Here is a 17,396-nt window from a genome sequence, read left to right on the forward strand (position 1 = left end):
CACAGAATAGCTTCTGAAGATATTTGATCTTCAAACTCTGTTAATGCTCTAACACACATTGGACTGAGATAAAAGCCAGCCATGTACATAACAGATGCTCATCCCTGCCCCCGCAGGCGCTGCATGCTGAGCAGATGCTCCCTGAATTCCTCCTACAAACCCCAGTCTAACAGGATTCTAGTCCCTGGGACTTGGCAGCAACAGGAGCCCTCATTACCCCTTAAGCATGCTGTGTCCTGTATCAAGCATATGCCACACCCAGCAGTATAAGCACCGTGTGGTAAAAAAAGAGGGAGAGTGAGAATCCAGTGAAGTAGCCACTGTCAGGAGCACAATGCAGAAGAGGTAGATAACAAGAGGTGGCCCCAGGACTACTTGGTGGACTTTAAAAAACAACAACAACACAGTGAACAACAGGGATAATACCATAGTCAGAAAGACTAGAAGAACTGGAGAAGTATGCACATCTCAAAACCCACCTTCCCACGTGTCATCTCCATAGTGCTTCTGGTTTTGAAGCAGTGTTGTTTAAGACTTCTCCCACTGAATTCTAGGGGAACCTTGCCTAGTCAAGCCATGGGCATGGTTTGAGTCATCCAACCCTTTTGAACAGATCTTTTATAGCTTTTGGGGAGGCCCTTCCTTCTCACACCATTCTCATATTCAGCTGCAATGCAGGGACTTAGTGTTATCATTCAAAGGGAGAAGAACAACTATTGAAAGCCAAGTTAACAGCCTTATTTAAAAAATAACATTTTTAAAGCACAACTTGTGGCTAAGCAAATGTTTGGTGGGGGGAATTGTCTTTAATATACATACACATTATACTTTGCTAATTTCTTGGCTCTTTTGTAAGACATCAAGACTATATACAATCAGTTCCTTATCTTCCCCCCAGGAGTCCTTATTCAAGACCAATGTCCCATTTTACAGGTAATCTTTGTGCAAGAAGGCAGGTAAGGGTTTTATTAATCCAGACTGACTTTGGAAAAAAATAGTAGTAGTTCCCAATGGCAAGGAGGCACGAGGCTTAAAGTCAGTCGTATGGCTTTTAGTTTTTTCCCCCCCTTTAAAATGCAGCAAGAACTCATGATGTCCAGAGACAGGAGAAAAGTATCTAAGTTCAGCTTGCTCATGCATAGAATTCTTCTTGTTTATGTGGTTTTTGATAGCCTCCATTTGACTGTTTTGGCTCATCCAGTGAATAGCTTCCTTCATCTTTTTTCTTCATTCTGTAAAGCATGAATCCAACTAGGAACCCAGCAAACAGCAAGCCTACTAGTCCACCAGCAATGACCCCTGTGGAAAAGGAAATTATTATCTTGTTATTTCTATTATGAAAATATTAAACTTAACAAGGCATTCTTTCCCTCCTACAATGAGACAACTGCTTCACCAAATATTAGAGGGGTGTTGCCAAGGAAGCTGTTTATGTGGATGAAGCCTACTACCTAGATCAGGGGCTGGGATCATCTGGCCCTTTAGCTGTTCAACTATCTGTGACCACTGGCCATGCTGGATGGTTCTCATGGAAGCCGGAGGCCAACAATATCTAGAAGGGCAGTTACCCCACCCTTGGCTTAGAAGAAGCACTGAACATTAGAAGAAATAACCATTCAGAGTAAATTTTTCCTTCAACTCTTAAGAATCAGTCATTCTCACATTCAATTCTTCCCACAGTTGAGGCCAGTTAAATGCACACATTTAAGCTTCTGATCAAGGGGAGCCTAAATGGGGAAGCAGAATCTGTGCAGGTCATAGCCCTCCAAAGGCCTGATAAAATCAGAAGGCGTGACTATCCTCCTGTTGACATAAGTGTTACCATACCTGAGAGCATCAGGTCCTCAGTTAATATGCCAAGTGGAGCCTCTCTACCCAGTCCATCAGCTGGAACATCTGACTTTGCTCCTTCTCTTTCTTCCCCCATGTAAGAGTTGGAGGAAGAACAGAGCAAACTGAGAACTTCCTGGGAGATTGAGTTTGTAGGAAGAGAATCACTCTCTGATTACTACCCACATTTAACATCAGCAGGGAGAGACCACTTATCATGGGAAGGTCAAGTAATGTACAAGACAACCACCAATATTATTTCTGATTATTTGTCTAAGATTAGCAGGATTCTCTTATTAGCCTTCAGGTAATTGGGCTTGCCTAGGAATTTCTAAAACCCAATGGGAATCCTGCAGGAGAAAGATGAGGGGCACAAAGCCCTGCTCTACGTAAATTTCCAATGACTTTTGGCATGCAATTTAACCAAGTGGTATAACAGGGACCCTACTGACCCATATCAATGTCTGGCAGTAAGAAGCTATACTCTGGGTCCATCATTCCTGCCAATGCCACAAATGCTACCCCTCTCATATGCCTTACAAAGAAGAAGGCTAACTACAAAACCCATGCTGGCCTTTTGTTCAAGTCTTTCATCCAACTACTGTGACAGAAGCATAAAGCTGCTGGTTATTTGTTTTGGGGCTTAGAATCCAAGCTCAGGATATCTACTTGTTCTAGGCATCCTTATTTTTAATGTGGTGTCAGTAGTTACTGTGTAGCAAGAGTCTCTCAAGTCTATGCTGTAAATTTATTGTAATATAGTAATCTATGGCCCAGTACAGACTGCCCCAAAAGGGTGGTCTGTCAGTGCCCAGGTTTGCTCCATGATGAAGCCGCAGCGGACAAACCACATGGCTTCCTCACAGAGCAAAAAGAACCTGCAAAAAGCGGGTTCTTTTTGTGCTGCCATAATGATTCCACAGTGCACCAATGGTGCACTCGCAATGTCATTATGGTGCTGCGACGTGCATTCGCTAGGCATCCGTCACGTCAAAATGGCGGCGCCCATCTGTACAGGGCACCGCCATTTTGACGTACGGAAGATGTGCTAGGGTTGTGGGGGTGTCTGTAATCAATGCCCCGAAGCAACCCTAGCACATCATCAAGACGTGCCACAAGGCCGTCTGTACCGGGCCTACATTATGCAAACCAAACCAAAACAATTCTGGCAGTTCAATGATACATGGAAAGTGCACCACCACTCTGTGTGGGAAAATATAAAAGCTCCTTTTACTTACCTCCTAGAACTTCTTTCCTGTCTAATATTCCTTGTGGAGCGCCTTCAGATTTTTCATCCTTTGGTGGTATATCCATTCCTCTATTATTTAGTGCAGATTCTACTTCTATTACTGAGCTTTCATCATTTCGTGGAAACACAAAATCTCCCTGTATGCAAGAACAATAGTATTGTTTATATTTCTCCTCCTTAGCTTCAGTGGACACACATTTTCACAGTTATGAATTCTAATGGAGGCAGGCCTATTCTAAACTCATTCACAAATGCCATCCAGCCAAGCATTCAATATCTGCATTTAAAAATATTTTAGCTTTATGGTACAGATTAATGCCCAAGTTAAAAGTGTGTTTATTCTTACCTCATCACCAGAACCATCTTCAGACTGTATAACTTCTCTTTCAGGCAGAGAAGGGATATCCTTCTGGGCAGTAGATGATGCTGTAGGAGTAGTAGTGGTATATGGAGTTGTCTCACTAGGAGGTATAATATCAGAAGCAGGTATATTTTTATCAGGGCTAGGTATGTGATGGACATCATGGTAGACCTTTGGCTCTGGTGGTTTCACTGTGCCAGAAGCTTGAGAGGTTGTAAATCTGACTGTGGAAATGTGGTGGGAGACTGTGATGCCTGTTGTTACAGTTGTGGGTCTTGTTGTCACTTGCTCAGAAAGTGAGTGCAGGCCATCATCATCAACCTCTTCTCTTGGCTTGCCTGTCACCATATCAATCACTGGGAATACAGCCATGCTTGTTGAAGATACAGGTACTGTTGTGTAGTATTCTGTAGAGCTATCTGTTATATGAACATCAGGCTGCTTATCTTCCAAGTCAGTAGACATCAGTGATGCATTTGAGGTTTCTTGTAGTGGAACATTCCAGGCAACCACTGGATGGTCTGGCAAAGGACCTAAAAATCAAGGCTTATTTTAGCAAACGCTCAGGAAGCCCTGTAAAAGGATCTTGCATAAGACAGCTCAACCAACAGCTGCAGTAGCTTAAGGACATTCCATGAAAACTCAAAAGCTCTATGGGTGCAATGACATTCCATCCCAGCATTACAAGAATATATGTGCACATACATTGGATAGAGACTAATACAGTTTTAAAAACTAGCAGCATCTCTTGATCACTATTTAAAAAAAAATTCTAAACAGAGAAAATTCCTATGAATCATTTTATTTTTAAAAAGTCAAACAAAGTTGCCTTTTAGTCTTAGCCATCGTTTAGGGTCATAGCATAGTTACTCTTTTGGACTACATCTCCCAGAATTCTCCAGCTGTCAGAAAATCTGGAAGTTGTGATCCAAGAAATTAACTTTTCCAAGTTCTGGCAAGAGGATGGTTCCCAAAACAGTTTTGGCATAAACTAAACAGATGACCTTGGACACACCATTCCCCAATTTGCAGTATTGGTTTTAGCAACCCCCTTTCTTATAATGACTTAGAATCAATATGGCATGCTGCTTACAGGACTGGATAAAAACTAAAAAGAAATCTAGGTTGAATTCAGCATTCAGCCATGAAGGACATAGGGTAACCAGCAGTCACCACCTCTCAGCCCAACATACATCATAGGATAGAAGAGCTGGGGGGAGGGGGGAGAGGGAGCCATGCACATTATCTTAGCTCCTCAGAGAAATTATAGTATATAAATGTAGTTTAAATCATGTAGAGTACTTTGCATAGAAATTGGGGTGGAGTTCTAATGGTGTATGGTGCTGTTTTTAAGTGTGTTTTCTGTGTGGTGTAGTAGTGGTTTCAATGCTGGACTGCAACCCTGGAGACCATGGCGATAGAAACCTACTGGATGAACTTGGACAAATGATAAACTCTCTGTCTCACAGGAAGGTAAAGGCAACAAACCTTGCCAAGAAACCCCATGATAGTATTGCCTTAGGGTTGCAATAAGTTGGAAATGACCTGAAGGCACACAACAATATAGTATTTTAATGTTGTTTAATGTTTTAACTTTTTAAATTGTTTAACCACTTTTAAAGTACCTTTTATATTTATACTTTTGTTGATGAATTTTTATAGCTTTTAAGCTGTATTGTTTTAAATATATTGTTAGCTGCCCTGAGTTCCATTATTGAGACAGATAGGATACTGCTGAATAAAATAACAACAGCTTAACTAGAATGAGTATACAGCTTCTGGTATCTTCTTAACTATGCATTCTACACAGAGAAGGAGAGAGGGAACGAGACAGTTCTAGTAGTTAACAGGGGTTTTGTTCACAGCTGAGTAAATATCAAATTAGGCATACCTGCACCAGAGCCAGAAAAAGTGTCATCGTCATCACCTGATGAGTCTAGATCCTCAGGAGGGAGACTGGTATCCGCTGGTTGCTTTAAAATAAAAGAACAATGGAAATTTTAGGATACACTTAATTTTAATGTACAGTAAACATATTACTTCATACTTGCAAAATGTACACCATTATTGCTGAGTAGAGTACATGAGGAAGAAAAGGGTTTTATACTGCCAAGGGCTATGGGTGAGGCAAGGGGGCACAATACAACTGTGTTCTGTGAAAACCAATAGCTTGTGCATATCCATGGACAGCCCCTTCCTCTCTTCCCCCACCACCCAAAATCTGGGCCCTCCAGCTTCTAGGAGAGAAGGTGGGCTTTACTAGTAAATCAAGCCTGCTATGATATCTAGAGACCTATGAGATATACAGACCTACAAAATGAAGACAAGACTGCTGCATAGCGTGCACAGTAAAAAAAAAAAAAGGAACATGTGGAAGGAAATTTTAGAGGTGTTGAATTAAAAATAATTTTGCCTAAAACCCAGACACCAAGAAGACTGGGAATCATACGAGGGAGAGGCATGGCTCTGTGTACTGAAGGGCCTATTACACATTTCAAATGAACAACCAATTTCTTTCCATAGGTTATTCCCATTTATCTGGAGTAAGGAGCTATGCAGTGGAAAAAAATTAAATGCTCTAACAAAGTCATGGGATGACTCCATGGAAAGAATTCCCATACTGCTATAGCCATTATCCCTAAATAGTACTTGAAGCTTTATGAAGTTTGAATTTGCCTACCAAAACTATTATGTGGGAAGAAATGCATTCAGTGACAAACAGACACATATGGTGAAAGAAAAAAGTACTTATGAAGAGGATTCGAATAAAGGATCTCCTAACACCATAAATTACTCCCTAGTACTGCCTGCAAATGTTCAGGATTCTGTAGCCACGAGAATTTCTGATAATATTAGATCAATAGCAAAATTCCCACAGTTTCATATCAGGTAGGATGGAGATGGAAACAATCTCAAAGGTTATGTTGTACAACTCACTGGTAATGCAGTAAATTCGCTACAGAACTTGACAGGTTATCCAGCCTCTACTTTAAAATGTCTAACATGGGGCTCCACAACTTTCCAGTGCTGTTTGTTCCTATCTATCAAATAGCTTGTGCCATTTGAGTTCTTCCCAATGTTTAGCTTAAATTGTTTTTCCTATAATTTGAAACCACTGATTCAAGACTTTCCTTCTGAAGTAACAGAAAAACAAATGTGTTCCTTTAATCTCTGTGACAGCCTTTCAATGTTTGAACATCACGACCACATCACCTGCTAATCTTGACCACATCACCTGCTAATCTTATTTTCTCCAGTCTAAAAACACATAATTATTTCAACCTTTTTTTTAGGACTTGTTTTCTAGGACCTTTACCATTTTTGTTGCCTCTACTCATGCCAGCCTGTCCCAAGTTTGGAAAAGGTTACTTTTATGGACTGTAAACTTCAGAATTCCCAGCCAACATTTCCTTGGATTCTGGAAGTTTTTAATTCAAAAGAGTTCAAGATCAGGATACATTGCTCTATCTAAGGTTTTATACCAAAGTAGATCAGACCTAGACCATTATTTCTTATTATCTGATCAAATACTTGCTAAATAACGAGTCTTTTCACTGCCAATGAGTTGAATAAATAAATAATTACCACTAGTATTGGACACCACAGTTGAAATATACCACCATGTACCTTCACTTAGACAAGCCGGTGACTAAGAAAGGTGTTATACAGTAGTTGCATTTTGGGACAATCTTCTGCTCGTGCTGTAAGGCTCCTTTTTTGACCAACACTGCAGAATGGCAGGTTAGGTTTCCCTATCATGTAAGCATCCCTCTGCATAATGCTCTTCAGAGAAACACATGCAGAAGACTCTCCTGCAGGGAGGTTGGGCTACCATCTCTCTCTCTCTCTCTCTCTCTCTCTCTCTCTCTTTTTTTTTAACTGCACCTTTCCATTTTGTTTCAGCTATGTAAGCATATCACTTAATCAGCTTTCCCACCCTTAAGAAGAACAGGATGAGTAGCTTTGTTTGCTCCAGCAAGAAACCAAACTTGCCTTCCACAATTTAGTCACTAGCCACTGAAGAGAAGAATCAGAGATGAGATGAGCTAAAAGTACTAGTACAAGCACGTGCATGCTGTCTGAACAAAGCTGTTCCCAGATAAATGTAGTTGCAGTCTTGACTCCTGACACTTTCATTGATTATATCTTCCAAAATATGCTTCAATTCTTTTCAACAGGATATCCATCCATCTATTCCAAGACACATTTTCCCAGTGCAGGGATATGAATGTTTCCCAGGTGCTCTAAGAATAGTGTCTCACAAGCCATATCATCACTACTACCATGCTGCTCCCACATTTCAGTGAGAATATTGCCTTAAAATTGGCAATAAATGCTTGTTTTAAAGATGAGCGCCTGCCACCAAATTTTGGCACTGCAGTTTATAGGAGAGGCTGAAAATACAGCCTTAAAAGGTTGCATGCATCTTGTGGCCCATGTGATGCCAACTCTGTACAGGTTCTGCTCCATTCATACTGAGTACTGTACATAACCATGTGTCAGTACAGCCACCCTGACAATGCAGATTTCATTCACACTTGCACAACAACTCCTCAGTCTTAGCTTAGGAAGCAACAGGTGTGCATTATCTCATGTCAGTGTCCCTACCCTACAGGATGTTCAAAGGGACTGCCAACACCATGCCAAATGCTTTAGGCAAGTTCAAGTTATATGTGCATGCACCAACAATCCAGCTTGCATCAGAGAGAGCAGAGCAACTTGGAATCCTGCACTGGAAAACTGAGATCTGTCCATGCAGAAAGAGTTGCAAGAAGGATCTTTCCTCTAGAACCATAGTTTTAGTACAGAGGTATTTGATGGGTCTGAATACTAGTAAAAGCTGTGCTGGAGCCATTTTGGATCACAGTGAATAATTAATCATTTTGCCAATCCAATGCTTATTAGTTTTTTAAAAATTAAAGAAAGAGCTTTTAAAACTACATTATTTCAGTTATACTAACCATGCAATGGGAATTCTATTACAATCAATTTCATGTCGAATCTTGTTCTATGCAGGTGTGCATTTTGTAAAAAAAAAAAACCCTCTCTTAATAATGGATATAGATAGCTACAGGGGAGATCTCCAAGAAGACAGTGTAGGCTTACCATCTTCTCATCAGGTAGCCAGAAGTGCTTGTTACCTTGCACCTCCAGGCAATTTGTTTTTACTTACATCTTAAAAAGAGCATACCTTAAAAGGCAGTCTTGTGGGTTCTAAGATTGTATGTTAAATGCTGATAAGTAGAAACCTTAGCCAGTAAGCTTCTGCCATCTGACAATTTGCTTTTCAAGCCTTGGACTTCTTTTATTTTAATTTTTTCCCCATGAAAACTATTCAAATGCCAGTTGTTCAAAACAAACCACAGTTAAGCTATGTAGTACTCACAAGCACATTTGTTGTTTCTGTGTGCCTTCAAATTTTTTCTGACATGGCAATCCTAAGGCAATCCTATGGCCAACTGCAATCTTATTTGCAACATTATCCAATGGATAACATTTTTTAAGTTTACATATTTAACACCAATATGCACAATGCTTTAAAAATAACTAGGTGGGTAGAAAGTAATAAATATATTAACTCATAGTTAACCTCCACATGAAATCAGTGCCTCAAATATCAAATATAAATATTTGCATCCTGTGTACTAAACAGAGACATTTTATGTCTACATTATTAAAAACAACTGCTCTACTTTGTAGTGCATACGTATTAAATCATAGGTCAAAACATGTGTCTGAGGATTATACATCTAAGGATGAGGATTGTCCTGGTCAGGGTAGAATAGACAGGAACAACACTGAACAGAAAAATAACAATGTTCAGCATTGCCCAAAGTCTTATAATCTCATGGTTATTTCAGAAATGATCATGGAAATAGCTAAAAGATTTTCCCTTAACAGGCAAAAATGAAAATGTCTAAAGCAGGGTGTGATAATTGATGGAAGTTGTGGCTGTGAGGAAAACTGTATCAATAATACTCTAGTTGTAAAATTAGTGTGGGTTGATGGACAAATTTTCACCCAAGTTTATGAAATATATGAAGTAATAGCAATGGGATTTCTAAGTTATTTCTTCATTTAAATCAAACTTCCCTTCCCCTCCCCTTCCCAGTTCAGGGACACTGCAGACACAAGTTCAACCTTTTGTAAGGGATCAGTGACGAAGGACAGACTGCCCAAAAAGGGTGGCCTGCCAGCGGCCTAATTTCCTCCAGAGGGAAGCCGCAGCCACCATACCATGCGGCTTCCTTTCAGAGGAAAAAGAACCCGGAAAAACCAGATTCTTTTTGAGCCGCAGGGGTGGCATAACAAGTGCGCCACTGGCGCACTCATTACATAAGCACGGCACTTATGTAACAATGGTGGCGCCTGTGTACATAAGGCGCTGCCATTGTTACACTGCCTGCATGTACTAGGGTTAGGAACCATGCACTGTCAAGTACACAAACCTTATTTTACAGCATTAATTTCATTTGTATCTTATATAGAACACTGGTGTTTGGCACATTCATGATTTAAAAAAAAAACACATACTACCTCAGGCTTGTTGGATCCAAATTACAAATACAACTTTTGCTCCAAAGAGAACTACACCTTGCTGTAGCCTATTTCTCCTAAGCACAAGCATCTTAGTTTCTGCCATCTCAGAAGAAAGAAAAAAACAAAATAGAAATAACAATTTTTTAAGCAAAAGAAGATGAATTGACTGGACAGAAAGAGCCACTTACAGACTTTTGGTCTAGTCTGGCAGCATGATTGTTTATAAACTGGAATCCTGTTGGGCAACAATGAAAGCATAGCCTAGAGTTACACATTTGTAGCTGTTTCATATTAATGATCCCTCCATAGTCCCTAGCTGGACCATTAAAAATCTCCAATCTGACCATCCCACCTCCCCATATCCAATCTGCCAAACTGCAGATTGCTCATGGGGAGAGGTGGGACTGTCAGTTAACTAACAATATCTCTCACAAACACCCTCCCTTGAGATCAGTACCCCCCCCCCATGACCACATCAGCTGTTTCCTGGTAAGTACAGACTGGGAGGATCAGGAATGGGATTCACTGCATAGCACTGTAACTATGGCGTTTATGCATGTGCAAATCCCCAATAGGATTCTGTCCACAAAGTTTAACTTAATTGTTGAAAATACTGCATTTTTCAATAGGGTACTATCATTATATTCTAAAATCCATATTCAGGTAAACCATCTGAATATCCAAAATGTTCTCATGTTGTCTTGAGATGGTACAGAAAAAAAGGCTGGCAGCCTGTCAGATTAGGCTCACCAGGTTACAACCTAATGGCCCTGGGCTTGTTCAGGAAAGGTTATAAAACAAAGGCTATAAAATGTATTTCTCGCTATTTTGAAAATACAAAATCACTCTTTGAAAACTCAAAGCTGTCTCATACCAATGCAGAATTCACAGGATTGTGGGCATAGTTAGTCCAACTTAAACAAGAAGCCTATCTTTGAAAAATACTAGTAATAAAAGACTTTTATTAGATTCAGTTTCTCAAATGTTACCTTGGTTTCTGGGCCTTATCCTTCATTTTTACCTTATTTGACTTCAGAAAACTGAAGATCAGCGCAAACCAACAATCCCCATTAGGTACAGAAATGTATCTTGGATATTAGTTTTGCATGTATAGAATATAGTGTTGTACCATGGAACAGGAATTGTTGTTCTTGAAATCTATAGACTGTCCTATATGTAAATCTTCAAACTACATCATTCCTAGCATTTTGAGCAAGAGAAATCTTGTCTTAACAAGTATTTCACTCTTAAGTGAAATAATTCATTCATACATACATAAAAGTATGTTCCAACAGACAAAATATTTCACTAGCTTTTCCCTCCTACTGCTCCAATGTTTCCAGTGGAAAAATTAAAAATTCATCCTTAAATGGAAAAAGTCAGAATCGGTCCCTCCATTTCCCCTACTGAAAAATAAACACCAGCTGTTGAAGTTGGTATGATTACACAGACAGAAAAGGCCATTTCAGATATCAGTCTCTAAAATACCAAATTATATTTGTTGTGTTAGACAATCCCTGTTCTTCCAAAGAGTGTATGAACGCATTCTGAAAGTTTCAGGGAAGGAACAAAATAGGACACACATGTTACTTATGCATTCCCTCCCCCTTACTAAGTTTCAGAAAGTGGGGAGAAATGCATCGTCTGTGGAGACACTACAAGCATTTTATTCCCATCCCCACTTCAAATTAGATGTATAGGAAATAAAGCAGAAGACACATATTCCCTTCCTTGCAAGTTCCCTGGGGTATCCAAAACAACAATATGATGGGCATTAAACAAAGTTACCAATAAATACTCCACAGCATTTACAGCAAAGTAGCAAGTCCTAAATATTTTACAGATACGGAAGAAACTGCTAGCCTAAATATCCTAGGCAAGCTATTAAGTCAAGAACTAAGATGACAGCAAATCCCAGATGTTTAGCTTTAATGTATACCTACATCTTAGGAAGTGAATACTCTCTCTGAAGAATGGCTACTGCAGTTAACACACAGCTAGCTCTAATGCAATAAAACAAAAGAAACCATTTGTGGCAGCTCCATAGGGGGGTGGAGGAGTAAAGACAAGAACAGTGTTTGAAATATCTAAATCCTAACTGCAACAACAGTAGATCCATTGAATCAACTTATGAATAGTAAAAACCACGTGTCTACTCCAGCAGGGACTAAGAACTGGATTTAGTCCTAAATGCTGATGCCATTAGGGTGTGTATGGGAATTTGGGTACTAGTTCAGGTAACAAAGTATCTTGCCAGCACATCTAAATAATCACTGCTAGATTATCAAAAGCATCTTTTGCAGAGTATAATCCTGTTGAGACATTTACACAGATACACCAAAATCCTACTACTACAACCCGTGCTTTCCATGTTCTAGTTTCAGTAGAGCACCTCCACAACTATATCAACACACACCTTTTTTCTGTAAGGGAAGCAACAATGGGCAGGGTTACCACACTCTTCTCATCGAGCGTGAAGTACTGCTTGTCAACTGTATGGGTCTCAAGTGTTCTAGGCATTTACCAGTGAGTTCAGCTATTGCCAAGCTACTGGACTTGTCATAAATAGTCTGTATATAAATCACTATACCACCCTGAATGCACCTGGTCTTGTCTGATTTCAAAAGCTTTGCATGGTTAGTACTTGGATGGGAGACCACCAGGGAACAGTAGGGATCTCCAAATAGCACTCATAAAGAGTGAATTACTGGCAGTCACAGCCTATAATACTGGGCTAGATAAACTTATTGTCTGATTCCGTTTTAATGGCAGCTTCCTATATTCCTAATTTTAGCTACTGTTTCAAAAAATTATGAACAGAAAGAAGAGATGGAAAATATGTATAATTTACTACATGGACTTGAATTATGCTTCGAGTTTTCTATTTTAGTTACATCCACCAGGTCCACATGTTTCTCACTGGCTATCAAATTACCTCTGTAAAATGTGTCCAGCCCAACACCATCATTTTGCTTAATGCTCTTTGCTGGAAACTAAGGCTGCATCTGCACTGCCTGATTAATGCAGTTTGACACTGCTTTACCTGCCATAGCATGATGCTATGGAATTCTGGGATTTGTAATTTGTTGTGGCTCAAGAACTTTGAGACACAGGAGGCTAAATATTTCCCCAAATACAAATCCCAGAATTCCACAGCATTAAAGCTATGGCAGTTAAAACAGTATCAAACTCCATTAATCTGGCAGTGCACATGCCACCTTAGTCTTGAATTTGCCCCAGGCTAAAAACTGTATTCTTATTTTGATTTTTCAGTTGTTGTCCCATCAACTCAAGCCATATATGCAGAAACTGAAACTATTCTGGAACTTCCAACATTCAGTTAGACTATAATGACAGTCATGTCCAATGTTGGTAAGCCACAAACCATATTAAATGGAAAGGATTTCTTTCAAACTAGTTTTCAACAACTGCTGCTACCATGTTTCTGCATTCTAGGTAAAGCTCATGCCACTTGACATTCATTTTGTTTTGTTTCTTTAAGTACTTCTTTGCCACAAAGCTAATTTCAAACTTTTGTCATGCAAGTTTTCAGTTCTAGGTCTGCTCTTAATAACCTGGATCCATTCTGGGGGAAATTTGCAGCATTCCTGCTATTGATTCCCCTGACTAGTTCATGAAGCTTTTCATACAACAAAAAGGTGCCACTGATTTCTCCTTTGAAACCTTTATAGAAATGGCTCATAATTCTTTTTGTGAAAGCCATTTTGCATGACCTGAGGCATCAAAGCTCTGATGGGACATGCTCTTTTATCAGTAGATTTGGCACTGCAGCTTCTGTTAAACATATAGGTTGACTGTTTGGGAGTTTCCTTCTTGCACATATTACTTCATTTTGTGAAATAGATTGGAGAATATTGCATGTCCTGATGAGGCTTATCAAACACCTAGGTGATGGAGAAAATGTGCGCTTCTAGTCATAGCAATGTAAAATGCCCACATTACTAAGGGGTTTGAGTAGTTTATGTTGTGCAAGACTGAATAAGGTTTCCACCTCATACGTATAACCATGTTGTTGTTTTAAGATCATGTATAACAGGAAGGTCAATCAACATGCTTTCTTCTTCCTTCCAGTCAATTTTTGTTGTTTCTTTGAGTGTGTTTTTCTCCCTTCAGAAACAGGTGGTTTATGTTTGACCCATAAATAATTATAGTCATTTCACAAGTGATAAAGAATGCATATCTTCTTGAACCATCTGAAAAGCTGTGGAAAACCTTTGGCAGTATTCATTACCCTCCTTCCCCTCCACCTGGCCCTATTGAATGAGCTTTTTCAGAAGTTCATCAAAAGAGATATCTTTTGGCACTGTTTTAATTGTTTCATTAAAATGTCAGAGAAGTATGCTACCAAGGCAAAAACTACAGGGCTCACGGCTTTTATTTTTCCAGGATTAATCTATCTGGCTATTTGAGCATACTCACTTGAATAACTCATTAATGTTATTCCAAAAGTTAATCACATCTTCAATACCAGTTACAAATCCCATAGACACTCTCCCTGCCCTAACCTACTCTTTGATTAAAAAGGTAGTCATACTGGTTTGTGAAGCAGGCAGACCTTTGCTCTTTTCATATCCTGAATGGGTTTCACTGATTCTCCTCTTCCTTTTTTGTTGATTGCAATTGGTTTTGAACCAAAACATATTACACTAGTCTATTCACCTGATTTAATTTTCTGGTCTTTCTGTTGTAATGATCCTTATAACATATAGGAGATTATCGCACTGTGTTCTGAGAACGTTCCTATCATCACGTGATGAGAACGTTCCTGGAACAGATATTACTGCATTAGTAAACTAGAACGTGATCAGAACGTGATCAGAACTGCATTTTACCGCACAGCGATTCCTGAAACCGTTCCGAGAACATATTCCACCAAGGCCGCCTCCGTCTCCTGATTGGCTGAAAGAATGACAGGCAGGGAGGCAGTAAAGCAGGCAGGCGAGCGACTGCAGTGAGGGAAGGGGTGTGTGTGTGAGAGAGAGGGGGGAAAGGAGGAGGGAGGGAAGGGAGGGAAGAAGGAGGGATCGGGAGGAAGGCAGGGAGAAAGAGAAATGGGGAGAGATGAGCCTTGCAAGTTACATCCCAAACCTCCTTTGCAAGGCTGGGAAGAAGGAGGAGCTCCATGCAGGTCTCTTCAAGCCGAAGAAAAGCAAGTTGCCAGGGAGGGGACTGGGCCAAGGGCAGAGCCCCGGCAGCCATAACAGCTCTTTAAACCGGTTAGAAAAGAAGAGTCCTCTGCTGTCATCCCAATTCCCCATTTTGGCTGCTTGTCAGCCTTTTGCCTCCTGTGTGTGTGCGCATGTAATGTGTGCCTTCATAGAATCATAGAATCATAGAGTTGGAAGAGACCACAAGGGCCATCCACTCCAACCCCATTCTGCCATGCAGGAAATCACAATCAAAGCATCCCCAACAGATGGCCATCCAGCCTCTGCTTAAAGACCTCCAAGGAAGGAGACTCCACTACACTCTGAGGAAAGAGTGTGTTCCACTGTCGAACAGCCCTTACTCTCAGGAAGTTCCTCCTAATATTGAAGTGGGATCTCTTTTCCTGGAGCTTGCATCCATTGCTCCGGGTCCTAGTCTCTAGAGCAGCAGAAAACAAGCTTGCTCCCTCATCAATGTGACATCCCTTCAAATATTTAAACAGGGCTATCATATCACCTCTTAATCTTCTCTTCTCCAGGCTAAACATCCCCAGCTCCCTAAGTCGTTCCTTGTAGGGCATGGTTTCCAGACCTTTCACCATTTTAGTCGCCCTCCTTTGGACACGCTCCTTTTTGAATTGTGGTGCCCAGAACTGGACACAATATTCCAGGTGGGGCCTGTGAGCTTCCCTCCCCGCTTTAATTCTTGTCTGGCTCTTTGCTATGGAATTCTGGGAGTTGTTTGCTTGCTTTTGTGTGTTGCTCCAAACAGAGGAGCTTTTGTGGGTTCCTTCCTGGAGGGAAGGAGGAGAAGGTCCTGGGCATCCCTGCCATCCTTGCCTCCTGCAGGCTGCCAGCACAGGAGCCCCGCTGGACATAACACTAGAGGCCCCCGCAGAAGCAGCCAGACCCTCTCCCTCTTGCTTTCTGCTCTGGCCCCCCTGTTTCCCTCTCTCTTTCTCTCTCTTTCCCTTCTTTCCTCTTCTCTCACTTGTCCCAACTTTCCTCCCTTCCCTCCCTCCTTCTTTCCCCCCTCACACACACACACCTTCCCTCACTGCAGTCACTCGCCTGCCTGCCTCCCTCCCTGCCTGTCATTCTTTCAGCCAATCAGGAGACGGAGGAATGAGAGAACGGATTTGAGAACAGATAAGAATATCGGACACACCTCTGTTGGAACGTTCTCATCACGTTTCAGCTCTCTGGGAACACATTCATATCTGTACCCTCCTGGAACACATTTGGAACACATTTAAACGTTCTGAGAACCCGATTGGAACACATACGTGCGGTATACTCAAATGCGTTCCGTTCTCATCACGTGATGAGAACGGTCTCAGAACGCAGTGCGATAATCTCCATAATTTCACATCTCTAAAATAGCTCAAAAGTTGTGTAGCACAATTTGCAGTAGTCTTTGTATTTGTCTTCAGCAACTGATGAAAGCCCTGGAACAAAAGGCCAAAACACATTGCAGAAATAATCCAGTCTTAAACCACTTTAACTTCCACGACTCAATGCTAGGGAATTCTGGGAACTTTAGTTTTGTGAGGCATTTAGCCTTCCCTGTCAGAGAGCTCTGGTGCCACAATCAACTATAATTCCCAGGGTTCCCTAGCACTGAGCCAGGGCAGTTAAAGCAGTCTCAAACTGGATTATTTCTGCAGTGTGTTTCGCCCAAAGTCAGCATAAAGTTTGAGATCCAGGCATTCCACATTAAGAAATCTTTCTTACAGCCATCTTCAAAATGTAAATCCAACCTTCCACAGAACCGCCTGCCTGTAACTAAGTTATGGCAGAATTGTTTGCCTGGGAAGCAGGAAACTTCCATGGCAGATATTTCTAAGGGTTGTTCCAGAGCGTATAATTAGCAGAGCAGCAGCAAGGAAGGAGGTGGAGAGTGTATGTTTGCAGACCATTGCTATAATTTAGCAGAAGCAGACAAATTCTATTTGCAAGCTTTTCTTTGGCAGAAAGAAAAAGCTTTTTCTCTGAAATCAAACAGTAGCACAAATGGATTGCAAGCTTTTCATTTACCTTGGCAATAGCAGGAATAAAAACCTCCATCTCTGATTCATCATTCCATTTGCATGGCTCACTACATGGAACTGTTGGTGCCTTTGGGAGGGTTGGTGGTAGGAAATTTTCAGTTATTTCATAATTTAAATCTTATGTGTGAGGAAAGTGTAACACTGTGTTGTATTTGAATGGATATTTCGCAGCTTATCAACTGTAGGTGTCTTTTGCT

At 40.7% G+C, this 17,396-nt stretch overlaps 1 protein-coding gene across 1 annotated transcript in view; it reads right to left on the bottom strand.

The window, feature by feature from the left end:
* Nucleotides 1–236: 236 nt before the first annotated feature.
* Nucleotides 237–17,396, bottom strand: part of SDC1 (syndecan 1) — a 35,904-nt gene continuing 18,744 nt past the window's right edge. The window contains exons 2-5 of the mRNA XM_089477965.1: nucleotides 5,332–5,413; nucleotides 3,426–3,973; nucleotides 3,069–3,216; nucleotides 237–1,299 (exon numbers count right to left, since the gene is read on the bottom strand). Of these exons, the coding sequence (XP_089334091.1) occupies nucleotides 1,133–1,299; nucleotides 3,069–3,216; nucleotides 3,426–3,973; nucleotides 5,332–5,413 (945 nt within the window). The 3' untranslated portion in view covers nucleotides 237–1,132. The remainder of the gene's footprint in view (nucleotides 1,300–3,068; nucleotides 3,217–3,425; nucleotides 3,974–5,331; nucleotides 5,414–17,396) is intronic.

This window comes from Sceloporus occidentalis, unplaced genomic scaffold (genome assembly GCF_023333645.1).
Source record: "Sceloporus occidentalis isolate IW3139 unplaced genomic scaffold, rSceOcc1.0.p SCAF_12, whole genome shotgun sequence".
NCBI classification, from domain to species: Eukaryota; Metazoa; Chordata; class Lepidosauria; order Squamata; family Phrynosomatidae; genus Sceloporus; species Sceloporus occidentalis.